Here is a 14,999-nt window from a genome sequence, read left to right on the forward strand (position 1 = left end):
TTCTTGAGAGGAAGATTTTTAAATGACTCCACCCTATTTTTGCTGTTTTATGATTATCTCCCCTTTGAAGGGGGCATGGCCCTTCATTTGAAAAAACTTGAAAGCCCTTCACCCAAGGATGCTTTTGGCCAAGTTTGGTTATAATTGGCCTAGTGGTTCTGGAGAAGAAGTAGAAAATGTAAAAAGTTTAAAGACAAATGACGGACAGCAGGCAATGAGAAAAGCTCATCTGAGCTCAGGTGAGCTAAAAAGTGAAGTGAAACAAAGAAAAAAAGAAAGGGATTGAAGATGTCAGGAGGAGAGAGAAGTGCCCTTCATCCATGTCCATCTTCTGAATGCCTTGATAGGATATTCCTTCACTGTATTCAGGTATTCTTGATAAACTTGTTCCTTGAGAAATTAAGTTTACTTTAAAAGTACTGACTTAAAAGCAATCTTCACCAAGACTACCATTTACGTTATGCTCATCTTTTATTATTGTTTTCAATTTGTATAAACTGAACACTTATAGACAAAAGGTTAACATAGTGGCATACGGAATATCCAGATAGATACTGATAAGACAAACAATACACATGTCAAACAAAAGCCCCTATAGATGATTACAAGAAATAATAGTGGGATTCTTCATTTACATATAGAAATCATAATGAATATTAAATAGAATAAATACAGCTTGTTTGCCATTTTTATAAAATATTGCAAATCTTGAAAATACCTTCGATATTTTGACTAGATGACAGGTGATAATTACATACACATTGTACTATATATTTTTGGTGACATTTATAAAGTGCTAAGTGTAGAAACGGCTCTATATACTGTGACCTATAAAGCACCTGAAAAGTCCACATGAAACTTAGATTACTACACTACTTTTAACAGAAAAATGTTCTTCATTCCTTAGTGACGAAATGTTTCAGTGTGTGTCCTCCATTAGTGAAATCCCAGCATCAACAAAATGCTATCTATTCTACTTATCAAACATTTGTTCCATTCACAGTTTTTTTTTAACTTTTCACTGATAAAAATAAATTTCATTCAGATCAAACAAATATTTTGCATGTTGCACAAGCATAATTTATATTACGATACCATCCATTAATAACTATGCACATGTACAGCATATAGATTTTTCATTAAATTTCATTGAGAATATGTACTTATGTCATTAAAAAGTATTGGGCACCATTTATGGAACATCAAAAATGTCTTCTTTTAATTGAGAGAAGGGAATACATGCTCCTATATCATATACTTGTATGAAACTATACAAATTGTAATTTTTTAAACATTTTCATCCGGACAATATTTCAAATTTTCACAATATTTCTTTGCACAACTTCTATTTTAGTATGTAGACTTATTTCATTTTATAGGGTTATATCTCAAAAATGTATTCGATACAAAACTGCTTCTTTTCCTCTTCAAAAATAGCTTTTCTTTTTAAAACATGTTTTCATCACAGCATTTAAAACATAGGTCTGAGGATTCAATAATAATTTTTACAAAAATAAACTTTTGAATGAAAATTGGGACTGAATTGTTGATTTTTGACACCAAAATGGCTTCAAATGGGCAACCGTCCTTCTGCATAGTTATTTACAGATGGCACACAGTGCATAGAACCAACCTGTCTGACTAGTGACACAGTGACTAGGGGTGAAGTATTGCACAAAATATTCCACACTCTTTCTAATTATTAGCAACCTAGGATACATTATAAATATTTACATTCCATCAGTTTTGAAATTTCTTTAGTTAAACATTCAAGTGACATACAACTTTGAACGCTTTTGGACTTCACTATGCCAAACTAAAAAACCTTTTAATATCAAATAAAGCAGCCATGGTTGTTTGATGGCTTTTACACCAAACTGAATGATGATTACTAATATTTCCTGAAACTGAAATTTACAACAACTATTTCTAAACATCACATGTAAACAGAATGTAAATATAAGCTCAAAATGAATTTTTAATATTAGCAAACAGTTCTTTGATTGCTCAACATTTAGTATTCATACCAGCATGATTTTTAAAAAAATCATTCAGAGCTTTCAATAAATGCAATATGGAAGCTGCATTGATAGACATATTACATCATTATACACATATGTAAAATATTGATGCCTGAGTAGTGAAAGGATTTCCATAAAACATTAAAAACAAAATTTCTTTTAAAGAAAGAAAAAAGAATACAAAATCTCAATCTTTCTTCTGAAATAGTTAACTAGTAATCTCTTCAGGTGTGATTGTACTAAGGTAGCTGTGGCTTTTGAAATTAGAAATTATCCAAAATAATGAAGTAAATACCAATTTAAAAAATCTGCAGTAAAGAAATATGAAACAAAAAATCATTGCTTTTGTCATCTCTCAAAGTTGCAATACAAAATACAAGTACATATAATATGTACATACACAAACTGGAATAATAAAATATACCGATATTGACATTTATAGCAGATTGAGTATTATGACATGTATAATGGTTTTGTAGAGTTATTTACTTCAATGTACATCAATACACATTTTTGAATATTAGCATCACAGATTTACAGTTATAATATCAAAGCAATTTTACTACAGCCCGACCCATGAAACACAAATATGATTTCATGTATTTACTGACGAAATATCTTCTTTGTGTGAATGCATTTGTGACAATATAGCTTCACATTTCAGCAAAACGAAAATAAAATGTTTCTTTTGTACATTAATTACATATTTCGGATCTGTTTTTTGCCTTTGTCTATTGCCCTGTTATAATTGACCTTCTGGTGGACCTTAATTTGCTGATGTCTGCCATGCTGTGGTTTACTTTTTCTGTGGTGACTGATGGTTAGAGTTCTGTACCTCTTGGAGTCTTTTCACAATCATCAAAATGACAAAAATCGGCAAGAGAAATGGAAGCATGAGATATGATTTGGGATCACCTGAAAGTACACACAAACCATATATACTCATAATTAAGAAGACTAAAATCAATGGATGACTCATGATGGAAGTAAATTGGTTATGGCCAAAGGCTAAATGCACGATCAAGTCATGGTTATCAGCATGTAAGATTATCTTAAATTAGTTTCCACTGTAATATTGCAAGTCCCTTTTCCTTAAAGTGTCAGGAAATTCATATGCAGCTTTCTGTTTTATATTCACATGCTATTTAGGTAGCTTACTAGAAAATAAATTTTTCAAATTTAAATCATTAGAAGTCAAATCAATGATAATTCTTCCCTCATATCAAACTAAGGATAAAAGGTTATTTCATTTTCATCACGATAAATCAAAAGCTGTCTAGTGTTGCCAAGCCATTATTACTACATATTTGATCTTTTCAGTGCACTGAACAATATATACTGTACTTTATGGGTACAGCAGGCAAATCAGAAATTACAGTGCATATACATTTGAACTGAGCTCAGATGGCATCATTTCAACTTAAGTATTCATACACATAGAACAGCATTTACACTTACTCAGATCTAAGTTGTTCAGGGCTGGCATATTAGGCAAAAATGTATTCCTTGCTACCATAGATTTCTCTTTGTCAGAATTCACTGGTGTACCATTGGAGACCTTTACTCCCAAGTCTTTCACAACAGTGACAGGAATAATATCACCACTGTCATCTAACTTTTTATCACAACATTTCTTTTCCAAGTCTTTTTCACATGGCAGAGTAGTTTCATTTTCATTTGGCAAGAGTTCTTCGTTTTTATTAACGTCCAGTGAACTTGGTTGAGTCTTAGCTCTGAACATTATGGCAAACTTTCGTCTCTCTGCTTCTTGCATTGCATGAGTTCGAATTCGATTCATTCGTTCTTCCATTTTCTCAAGGCGCCGGTTTTGTTCATTTTGTAACTTTGTTAAAGCCGGGTGATCATCTACATCGAGCTTTTCATAACTGAAAGATTCCGAAACTCGGTCCAAAGAACCTTGATACTTGTTGAGATTCCGATTCAAAGACATAGATTTTTCCCACTGAACCTCATTTCTTGCAGAGTTTCTACCCAGTCTTTCTATGTCGGCAGACATTCGATTTAGTCCTTTCTGTACCTGTTTATTAATTCGGTAACTTTCTAATTCCTGCATGGAGAGTCGGTTCATCTTCTTTTTGTGATATAACACCTCTGGGTTATGACATTCCAAGGCACTGATTACATACTCTGAATAATCATCCTTTAGGCTTTTGAGATTTTTCTCCTTTCTGCGTCTTGAGTGTACATGCCCCATTTTAAAATCTGAAAAACAAATAAGAAATAACATTATCAATTAATTCACAATGTATGCACTTGCTGCAGCTCCTCTCCATCCTATGCTGACCCCTAACACACTAATCTGCACTAATTAAGATTATACACCTTACCCTAAACTCAAAACAGTTTTCCATGCTACCTTTTAAAATTTCCTCATTTGAATCACTTTACAATGCCAGTTTCTTGCCAAAATGCATCATTTAATGGCTTCAATATCTTCAAGTGCCAAGAATAATATGATGATACTATGGATAAACAGACTGAGGGTCTTCAGGCATCACCCACACAGATAAACATTCCATCTTTGTTTGATTCATACTTCAAAAATCCTTCTTACCACAAACTTCTTTGACAGAGGAAGTAAGAATATGGGAAATGAATGAACACTCTATCCACACAATGTCAGAATTATGTAGGCATAGCTCTAGCAAATTGGCAATGTATCTATCTAAATGTGCAATTTCCTGAATTCACACATTACAACAAATTACATATAATTTTCTATTCATCCATGGGTAATATGGATATTTCTAACAACATAACACATGTATATATTCAAATGATGAAAAACCCTTTTAGATATTCTTTACATGATATTCTGTTTTACAAATTATGAGAATACATGTATATAAATACATTTCTTCATATTCCTTACAACTCAAGCTGTTTCTTGTTATAAAAAGGATAAACAAAAGAGAAAAATTATAACATTATAGATTGAACATGTTGAAGGACTGACCTTATGATGCTTTATAGAAAATGAAACAATTACCAGGCAGATTTAAAGTTGCCACAGCTTGTCCACAGAATGTCATGTACCATATGGAAAAAATGATCCTATGATGGCAACAGATTTACAAAATCATTGTTATTCAAAGCTGGGCGTTTCAGGGGGGTTGTGATCAATCTATTTATAATTGTGCATAATCTGCATATATACTCTGTGAATGATAGTGTTCTGTTTTCACCATAATTCATGATTTACCACAAATGGAGAACACACCTTTATCAGTCATGCACAATATTCAAATTTCAGTTCTAGATTTAATTTTTCAACAATTACGTAAATTGCAATTAAAATCTAAATGATTTTTATTTTGAATGATCTAGTATATAATTCTAGTGGTAATATGAGATCTTCATTCAAACATCATGCTTAATCTTATCTTTCCCTCTTCACAGCATACTCGTGAACCAAACTTCTCATTTGAAGGAAGTGTACTGTTACTTATATTATAAAGTAAAATATAATTGCTATTGGCAAAAAACCCACAAGATTTCATGTTAGTCACCTTGAAAGGAATTATGTATAAAATGATGCATGTCGTGGGTCAATGGTCAATAGCGTAGAGTATATAAAAAGTTCTTTGGGTACGTACATGTATACAGAGTGTTTATGAGAGAGAGAGAGAGAGAGGGGGGGGGGGGGGGAGACTCATAAAACATGTAAAGTGAGGACAAATTTTAACCATTGGACCTGTGTTGTGAGGACAGAAGTGCACTATGAGGACAAAAATTCTGTTCTTTTTGTTACGTCCCCATAAAAGTGACCCACAGAATGTGAAAGATTTAGATACAAGATATTGATTAGTGGGCATATGTTCCTACAGATATTTCTTCTCAAAAACTTTTTTTTCACAATTTGAAAGAGTACATTGAATTAACTTTTATAAGGGACTATCACTGCCGAAGACTACATTTTTTGCATAAATTAAAATAATTTGTGTGTTTTCTCCTAGACATTTTGAGGACGTCCTCACTAAACAGTCAACATCCATATAATAACTGTAGTAAACAATTAATATTAAATGAAAAGTAAAATTCTTAATCATTAGATACACATCTTATCATTTTAAATTCATCATAGTTAGCTAAAAAGTATTTTTTCCCTTCTGACAGCACATGTATCAATATTCGATCAATGAATTAGATTTCTTCAATGTTCACAAAACAATTTAATATGAATTACTTTGCTATGCTTAAAATAAATGCACATTAAATGTTTTCTGTGTGAATGCAATGCAAACTTTAATGCAAATTAAAATAGAATTAAATTTTTAATTCGCATTAAATCCTCAGTGTGAACATAGTACTGGAATATATCAAAATCTTTGGTTACAAATTCTGGGTTAGTACATGCTTCTCTAAGCTGGTAGAAGTTTGATGTTCAATAGTTTAGTTCTCTCCCATACACTATTGGTGCCCTTGAAAACAACAAGTAACATGTGATATAGCGCCTCTCAAAGTATGGCTTCGTCTTGAGTTCAGAAGTACACATTAACTAGTGTGTACATCCCTGTACAGTGTACACATTCCTTGCATCTGCACTTGAACTCAGCAAAGTTTTCAACAATGATTCCACTAAAACTGGTGCTTTGGAAAATCCACAGGTGTTATGAGTTTTACTGCCTAATGCTCTCTTTATAGCTATGAGCAGAAATGGTGCACTGTGTCTAAAAATAAAGCAGAGCATGTAATTGTCAGGCACTCATCCAAAAATTTTAGGGAGTATCTCCAAACTTTTGCTCATCTTCTCTCCTCTCTATATTTTTTAAATTTGGAGGGAGTGCCAGAAAAACACATGCTTAGGTAATTAATTTAAATGAAACCCAGCTGTGTGCATTTATAAACATTATCTAGTCTTCTTCCGTGATTGTTGTAAATAATATCAACTGCATAGAGATTTCTCACAAGCTAAAACATAGGTATTCCTAGTGTGAACTCTACAACAAAATAGAATTAGAGCTCCTGGGAATAGGGTATCAGGAATTTCACAGTAATGAAAAAATTATGATGACTGGCATTTTGATCTAAAAATAAAAGAGAAATTTACCAATGTTCTAAGGTGAAACCAGTAATTATCTACTAACATTATTGAAGTTCTTCAAAGTGAAATATAATTATATACAGTGTATGTTCATCTGCAACAGGATTAAGTGTATAAATAATCACTGTGGCAAAAAGAGCTAGACATTTTTTTTTTTTTTTGAATTTTGAAATAGGATCCTTGCAGAATTCTTACCATGCTGTTATTTTTAAGGAACACCCAAAATTTTATTAAAGCTGAAGAATAAACAAAATTTACTGAGATTCAAAAGTCAAAAAGTGGAAACATTTGACGTCATCATTCTGTGAACAATATGCTTCCTTTGATGCATGTAAAATCACTTCATCTATCCTATATTTGGCTTTGCCTTATCAATCCATTATGTCCTCATTTTCTGAAAATGTACCAGTCTGTCCAAATACATGTAATTTAACCCAGATGTGGATTTTGTTTTTACAGAATGATTATTATGATCATTTATCAAAGTACAAGTGGTTTTCTCCGACACAACATCGGTGGATTACATAAACTACTATATATCACTTGTTTGTAATATAGATCTATTTTGAGTCAGTGGATCATATTCTGGTTGTGGGGTTTGAAATAAAATGTAATTTTGTCAAAATTGTACAAGTGTACACAATAAAAGAAACATATTTTAATAAAATCAAAATATATACAGAACTAAAATATATATCCAGTCTCTTTCACTCAGGAAATTGAGTACTGAATTTTAAGTACTGAATTGTATTTCATATGCCTTGCAACAGCCCGTTAACAAGTCTTCTAGATTCTGTCAGATTTGTAATTACTATCTAATAATAATTTGAGAAAGAATACCTTGTTATCATATAAACAGGTATCCAGTAGTATAAATTCAAACGTCAATTTGCACAGATTCTTTTAAATTATTATTTTGATTGGTAATCCAGTGTAGAACCAAATAAATTGGCGAATCACAAGATATACATATCCCTCGATATATATAAATACTTTGTCTAAAAAATAAAAAAAAGGCAAAATACCAACACGATAGAAAACATAGCCGAAAGATGATGACTCATAATTCGCACTTGAAACTAAGCAGAATCAGGTCATTTGAACGGCATTACAGTATGCATAGTTATAATATCGTATAAATAACTTACTCTTTATTGTATCCGACTCATCGTGTCACGATTAGGTCCCTTGTTTCCTTCGTTGTCCTGCTTGGGGCCTGCACCGACACTCCATTCATGTCTTACTCATCCTCTCGATATGCTCGCCTGCCACTTCCGTAACCAGCTTCCACTTTGATGACGTCACCTAGCGCGAAAATTAAGCTGTAAATAAGAGCAAAGAGCGACAACTCTAAATATCGTGGGTATATTTAGATGCGTTGGACATAGATTATTTGTTGATTTAAAAAATATATTCTGAAATTGGGGATGAATTCATGGATTCCACTATTCAATATTGAAAAAAAATTAACAGTGAAAGAATACAAAATGATTACTGTATTATGTGTACTTATTTTAGTGGGATTAAAATTTAGCAGCTTTGGTGATGAAGCACTTGGAGCGCTAGTTGTGCTATTTAAAATTAATTTTATCCATATATACCAGGCCTCAAGATCATAAACTGAGAATAGACTTAAGTCTAAATTTCAAATCCAGCTAACTTTTGAAATAATTTTCATAAACAAATAAAATTTTCAGTATATTTTTGTATTTGATTTTTTTTATAAACCACACGATTTTTAAACCCCTGTGCTCACAGGCACTTGTTTCTGTAAATGACTTATGACCTCTGTATACTAATAATAACATTATTAGTATACAGAGGTCATGAGTAATTTACAGAAACAAGTGCCTGTGGCTGTGCTAGATAAATCTTAAGATATAAGTTATCAAAATTTTGACTTAAGTCTATTCTCAGTTTATGGTCTTGAGGTCAGGAACGGATCCAAGAATTGAGGTTAGGGGGGTGGGGAAGGGCGCAAATTCATGAGGCAGGGGATCTGGATTTTATGTAAGGCTTTATGTGTCTCCTTTGCAATCATTTTTATTATTTTCTGTCATTCAAATTAATGACGTGAAATTAATAAAAGGACACAAATTTTAAGTTTTTTAAAAATAAGATAGCCTATATGTTCTTTCAATAAAGGTAGCAATAAATCAAAAGATATTGCCCCCCCCCCCCACCCTTAATCCGTCACTGTATTTATACATAGGAGAATTAAATGCAAAATAGTGCATGATCAGCTCTGACTGCCAAATTTCAAATACGCTAAAAAAAAAAGTACACACACACACACAAAAAAAGCCTACAGATGTCAATTTCAAAATAATCAAATCAAAAAATTTAATTTTACATATTAAAATGATGAAACATTCTTAATAAGGGAGCGAATTGTTTTGAATAGGGGCGAATTGCCCTATATATATTGAAGGATTTGCCTCAGAGTTTGGGTGAATTATGTTGGAGATGAAGTTGTTTAAAATACATGTTTCTTATGAGGTGCCACTAGTGCTTTGATATATGGTAATTTAAAAATAACATATATTACCAGTTAATTATAATTTAATGAAGTGGTTGAATCTCACTTTAAAAACAAAAATATACCCATTAGGTAGATAAGTAATATGCTCATTTTCTTTATACTGTACCAGAAAGGGAGAAAATGCAACGGACCAGATCATGATTTTGGACCTAGGCCCCCTGAATCTCTACTCAGGTGCTTTACCATCTGAGCTATCTGGCCACCAGCAATCAAACCCAGCTGACCGCTACAATACAAATTACCACTGTGCAATTTATGTCCTTCTCCCTTGTGTAATAATGGATAATTAATTATGAGTGAGATTCTCAGAAAATGCAAGGATCGACTGAATCCCAGTCTGGTCCACTGCATTATTTTCTCCTTTCCTAGCTGTTACAAATAGTCATGTGATGAAAAGACCCCCCAAAACTGACTGATGGAATTGCCTGCTAGGAAGAGCCTAGGTGTCATCAGGGACAGAGACATGAAAGGGGACAGTGATGTATTGGTTAGACTGGTTCAGATAACTCAGTTGGTAGAGCACCTTATAAGCTGCTGACTGTAGATTCAGGAGTCCGGAGTTTAATTCTTGCTCTGGTCCATTGCATTTACATCGATTACATCATGCACTGTTCAATCAGTGGTTTTGTGCAACACTTGATTTTTTTTTTTTGCACTTGTTCTGTTATACAACAGTTTAAAAAAAAACCATTAAAGTGAACAAGTTAATTACAGTTTTGAAAAAAAAATCAAAATGTTTCGAAAATTATGTCCATGTAGGTCATTTATTTACACATTAAAAAAAGTATTTCGAAAGTACATTCATACATAGCAAATGTTGAAGACTATACTAGACTCAAGACTATACTAGATTCAAGACTATACTAGATTCAAGAGTAGTCTTCACACCGTGGCACTTGCATTCAGGGTTTAAACTTTTGGACCATCTTATTATTATGAGTATATTATTGGTATGAACTGCAACGCTTCACCCCAGCAGCATTAGTGCTTCATGAAGTATGCCGGCGTCATACTCTCACGTATGAAAGGTGAAGATAACGAACAGTGATCAATCTCATAACTTCTATAAGCAATACAAAATAGATAGTTGGGCAAACACGGACCCCTGGACACACCAGAGGTGGGATCAGGTGCCTAGGAGGAGTAAGCATCCCCTGTCGACCGGTCACACCCGCCATGATCCCTATATCCTGATCAGGTAAACGGAGTTATCCGTAGTCAAAATCAGAGTGCCAAGTACGGCCTAACAATCGGCCGTATTTACAAAATTATGCATAACACTAATGGAAAAATTACATTTGTTTACACGTTGCTAATATCATAGATTTAAATATGTGTTAAGATGACATTGATGAAAATTTCACATGGTGTGTACTGTGTAACTGAGGTCCAAATAAATATACAGACTTCACAATATACAAGAAGTTGCATTAATTGTGACATTGCATGACAGGTCAGTAAAATCCTTAAATCCAAGTTTCTTTTATCCATTTTCTATTGCAAAATTCTGAAAAATTTTCATAATTATGATGGGATTTTTTTTTATCAATCTCTTTGCATCATTAAATTCCTTTGAAGTTCCAACTTCCTTATAAATGAATTCAAGTTCCTTGTAAATGAAAATTTTCTGTTGCGGTGGTTCTGACCAATTCAGGGTTGGTGCTTTTGTTTGTGGTGGATCTGACTAGTTCATTCATTGGTGTGTTTGTTTGTGGTGGTTCTGACCAGCACTGTAGTTGGTGTTTTGTTTGTTTGTTTGTGGTTGCTCTGACCAGCTCAGTGATTGATATGTTTGTTTGTGGTGGTTTTGACCAGCACTGTAATTGGTGTTTTGTTTGTGTGGTGGCTCTGACCAGCTCAGTTATTGCTGTTTTGTTTGTTTGTGATGGTTTTGACCAGCTCAGTGATTGGTGTGTTTGTTTGTGGTGGTTCTGACTATCTCAGTGATTGGTGTGTTTGTTTGTGGTGGTTCTGACCAGCACTGTGATTGGTGTGTTTATTTGTGGTGGTTTTGATCAACACAGTGATTGGTGTGTTTGTTTTTGGTGGTTCTGACCAGCTCTGTGATTGATGTGTTTGTAGCAGTTCTGACCAGCTCAGTGATTGGTGTTTTGTTTGTAGTGGTTCTGACCAGCTCAGTGATTAGTGTTTGTGGTGGTTCTGACCAGAACTGTGATTGGTGTGGTTGTCTGTGGTGGTTCTGACCAGCTCAGTGATTGGTGTGTTTGTTTGTGGTGGTTCTGACCAGCTCGTTGATTGGTGTGTTTGTTTGTTTGTGGTGGTTCTGACCAGCTCGTTGATTGGTGTTTTGTTTGTTTGTGGTGGTTCTGACCAGCTCAGTGTGTTTTTTGTGGTGGTTCTGACCAGCTGTGATTAGTGCGTTTTGTGACTGGGAGATAATTTTTTGAACCTTGTTCATAACTTCACCACATCAAACTCAGTATGTTGAACAGGACACTGTGGCTCCTTCACCATCTGCTCAGCATTTAGAAGCGAGAGTTGCGAGTATTTCAAATGGGACCTTAAAGTATCAGAGAAGACATTGACTGCTATAGCCCTGAACACCATGCACATGTCTAAATTAGTGTTACTTCACCTTTGGTTGATGTCTCAATATGAGTGAAAAATTCTTATAGGAACCCAAGTGCAGTGCATCTATACATTGTCATTTTGTTTCAATGCCTTGACTAAGACTTAGGAACCTCAGTCTCCTTGATAACAATTTCTTTGATGATTTCAGGTCCCTTTTCTGTTGGAAATCAGAATATACACATGCATCAGGCGGTGTGTTATTTTAATGCTGTGCACTGAACATATACCCGAGGATGACCTCTACTGGATCACATAGCAAAATGAAATGAAATTTCAATGTTTCTCAACAATATTCAATACATGTACTTTGAAAACATATTCAAATTATGGGGGACTAATCGATGGTGTTTTGATCAGGCCATTCACTCTTCACATTTAAGGCAAAGAAAATGCAAAGTCTTGAGTGTGAAGTTGTGGTATTTTGATCCTCTGTCTTTGCTCCTTCACTTTCTCACTCTCATACTTTTGCCCTCTCCCTCCTTCACTTTCTCACTTTTGCCCTCTCCCTCCTTCACTTTCTCACTCTCATACTTTTGCCCTCTCCCTCCTTCGCTTTCTCACTCTCATACTTTTGCCCTCTCCCTCCTTGCATCTTCACCCTAAATGCAAAAGAGCAAGTGGCTTAACAACATCATACAGAGCCCTATTGGAAAAAACTTTTTTTTTAAAAAGTGTGTTGCAATATGCACCTGAAAAAAATTCAAAGTGTGGTTTTTAAAGTTGTAACATTGCACAAATGCTCCACTTCATGTGACCATGGGCAGAGATGCAAAATCACCATAGACATCAAAATACTTGGTTTATACGAGAACACTTGGAGGAATTTCTTAGCAATACTGTAAAATTCCCTGTGTTAGTAAAGAAAAACATTTTTTTTATATATATTTTATTGATTGTCTCAAAACAACCAAACCAACACATGACAAAGGGGAGCCATTAAAAGCAACAAAATTCTTTGGTTCTAAATTCTAGCAATGCTAAATTTTGGCATTCTGTATAAAATATAAAATACTTAAATATATGTATATAAAACTTTTAGGCAAATTAAAACACTAGTTTTTCGTTTTGAGATTTTAAACAGTCAGAATCTAACTTTAAAACTTTCCACTTCCATCTAATGTACGTAATTTCACTACACCCCACAGTTAAAACATGTCGCAATAAATTTGTTTAAGCCTTACCTTATTTCAAAACATAATTTATCACTCCCTTAGAATATTACGTAAATTTCTCCAATCATAAAACATGTATTGTTTTAATATAAAGTTACCTTAGAGTTAATGTTTTGGTAATTTTAAAATCAAATAGTAGAAAAACCAAGTAGATATATATGTAGCAATTCTAATATTTGTGGAAGTTTTGTTAGAATCTAATAGTGAAAAATCTTGCAGCATAAAATAGACATTATACAGTGTTAAATTTCCTTCACTATCAATGCTAAGACCATAATACTGAAATTTGTCAGGTAAAGCAATGTAGTGAAAATGCACTAATTCTGTAGAAGTAGATTACTGGAATTCAAACCAACAAAGAACCGTTCTAGCTGTTCATAAGTATAAATATCTCTAGAAATTCTTAAAACAAAAACATCCATTCTGTTTCTTTGTATTTTCCCTTGGTAAAGAACAAAATCACTACATAAAATTTTTAAAACACTAAATTAAGAAAATTAGAACACATATCTAACAACAAATTTGTTCCATTAAAAGAGTGGATTTCCATCAACAACGAATATATATAATTATATATATTATATATATACATGATACCAAACAGAAACAACAGTTCACACCTAACACTATAACATCACAACAACTACACCCTATTTCTCAATTCAATGGGCAGATCTCGTTTCAAATAAATCAATGTTTGCAAACACAGATTATTCAGATCACAATACATGCTACTGTCAGAAAAAGAATCAACACATCTACTTAAATCACAAATTATCTGAGACAATATATCCATTCATCACAGCATGAAACTTCCAACATGTGACCAGTGACAACATAATTCTGTGTTATTTGTAATATTACTACAAAAAGGTTCCTTTCAATGCGCGACTTGTGAGATGTGTCCTAGTTATTTCCCTTTAGAGAACTCTCATACTTGATAAGGCATGAAAAAAATTCTTAAACCTGGGGTGGGTCAAATGCCTATTACTGAATTTGTAAATATAAGTTTTTCATACTCGGTTTCATCACCAACGGATACACAAACCACGCAAGTGATCAGTATTCAGGGAGTTAAGAAACACATAAAATAAACAGGATATTACTTGCAAATGGGACATAGTTTTCATGTTTTCTTTTAGCATTTCTTTTAATAGTATTTCAAATTTCCAACAGTTGTATCTTTAAACATTTATTTTATCATCTTTCTCATTGATTGTAGGGGTACACTATCCCAATTAAGCATTCCGAGTACCAGTAAATGGACCTCTGACAAAGAAGAGCTCTGATCTCAAAACTTGCATATGTAAATTTAAAAATTCCCACAGAGAAGTGTATATCATTTGGGCCTAATCTGGTCTCTCAAAACTGTGGAAAATTCAAGTGAAATCCTAGAGATTTCAAATACCTATCTTTCTAACTGCAATGCTCTTGTGATAAAACCATAATAACATTTACCACCATAATGTCTAATATTTCATTATCTGCGGCCATTTTTTTTTTTTTTTTTATATGCATCTCTGAAAGATACATATGCGTTAACATGATGAATCTTGTCCATGGGATAAAAAGGAAAAAGGGATGAAAGTATACACTTTTTCATAAAA

The 14,999-nt window shown here is 33.3% G+C and overlaps 1 protein-coding gene across 1 annotated transcript in view; it reads right to left on the reverse strand.

Annotated features, from left to right (window-relative positions):
* Positions 1-452: 452 nt before the first annotated feature.
* Positions 453-14,999, reverse strand: part of LOC125673983 (uncharacterized) — a 41,960-nt gene continuing 27,413 nt past the window's right edge. The window contains exons 8-10 of the mRNA XM_056166202.1: positions 13,329-13,334; positions 3,480-4,244; positions 453-2,936 (exon numbers count right to left, since the gene is read on the reverse strand). Of these exons, the coding sequence (XP_056022177.1) occupies positions 2,818-2,936; positions 3,480-4,244; positions 13,329-13,334 (890 nt within the window). The 3' untranslated portion in view covers positions 453-2,817. The remainder of the gene's footprint in view (positions 2,937-3,479; positions 4,245-13,328; positions 13,335-14,999) is intronic.

Source organism: Ostrea edulis, chromosome 1, assembly GCF_947568905.1.
Source record: "Ostrea edulis chromosome 1, xbOstEdul1.1, whole genome shotgun sequence".
NCBI classification, from domain to species: Eukaryota; Metazoa; Mollusca; class Bivalvia; order Ostreida; family Ostreidae; genus Ostrea; species Ostrea edulis.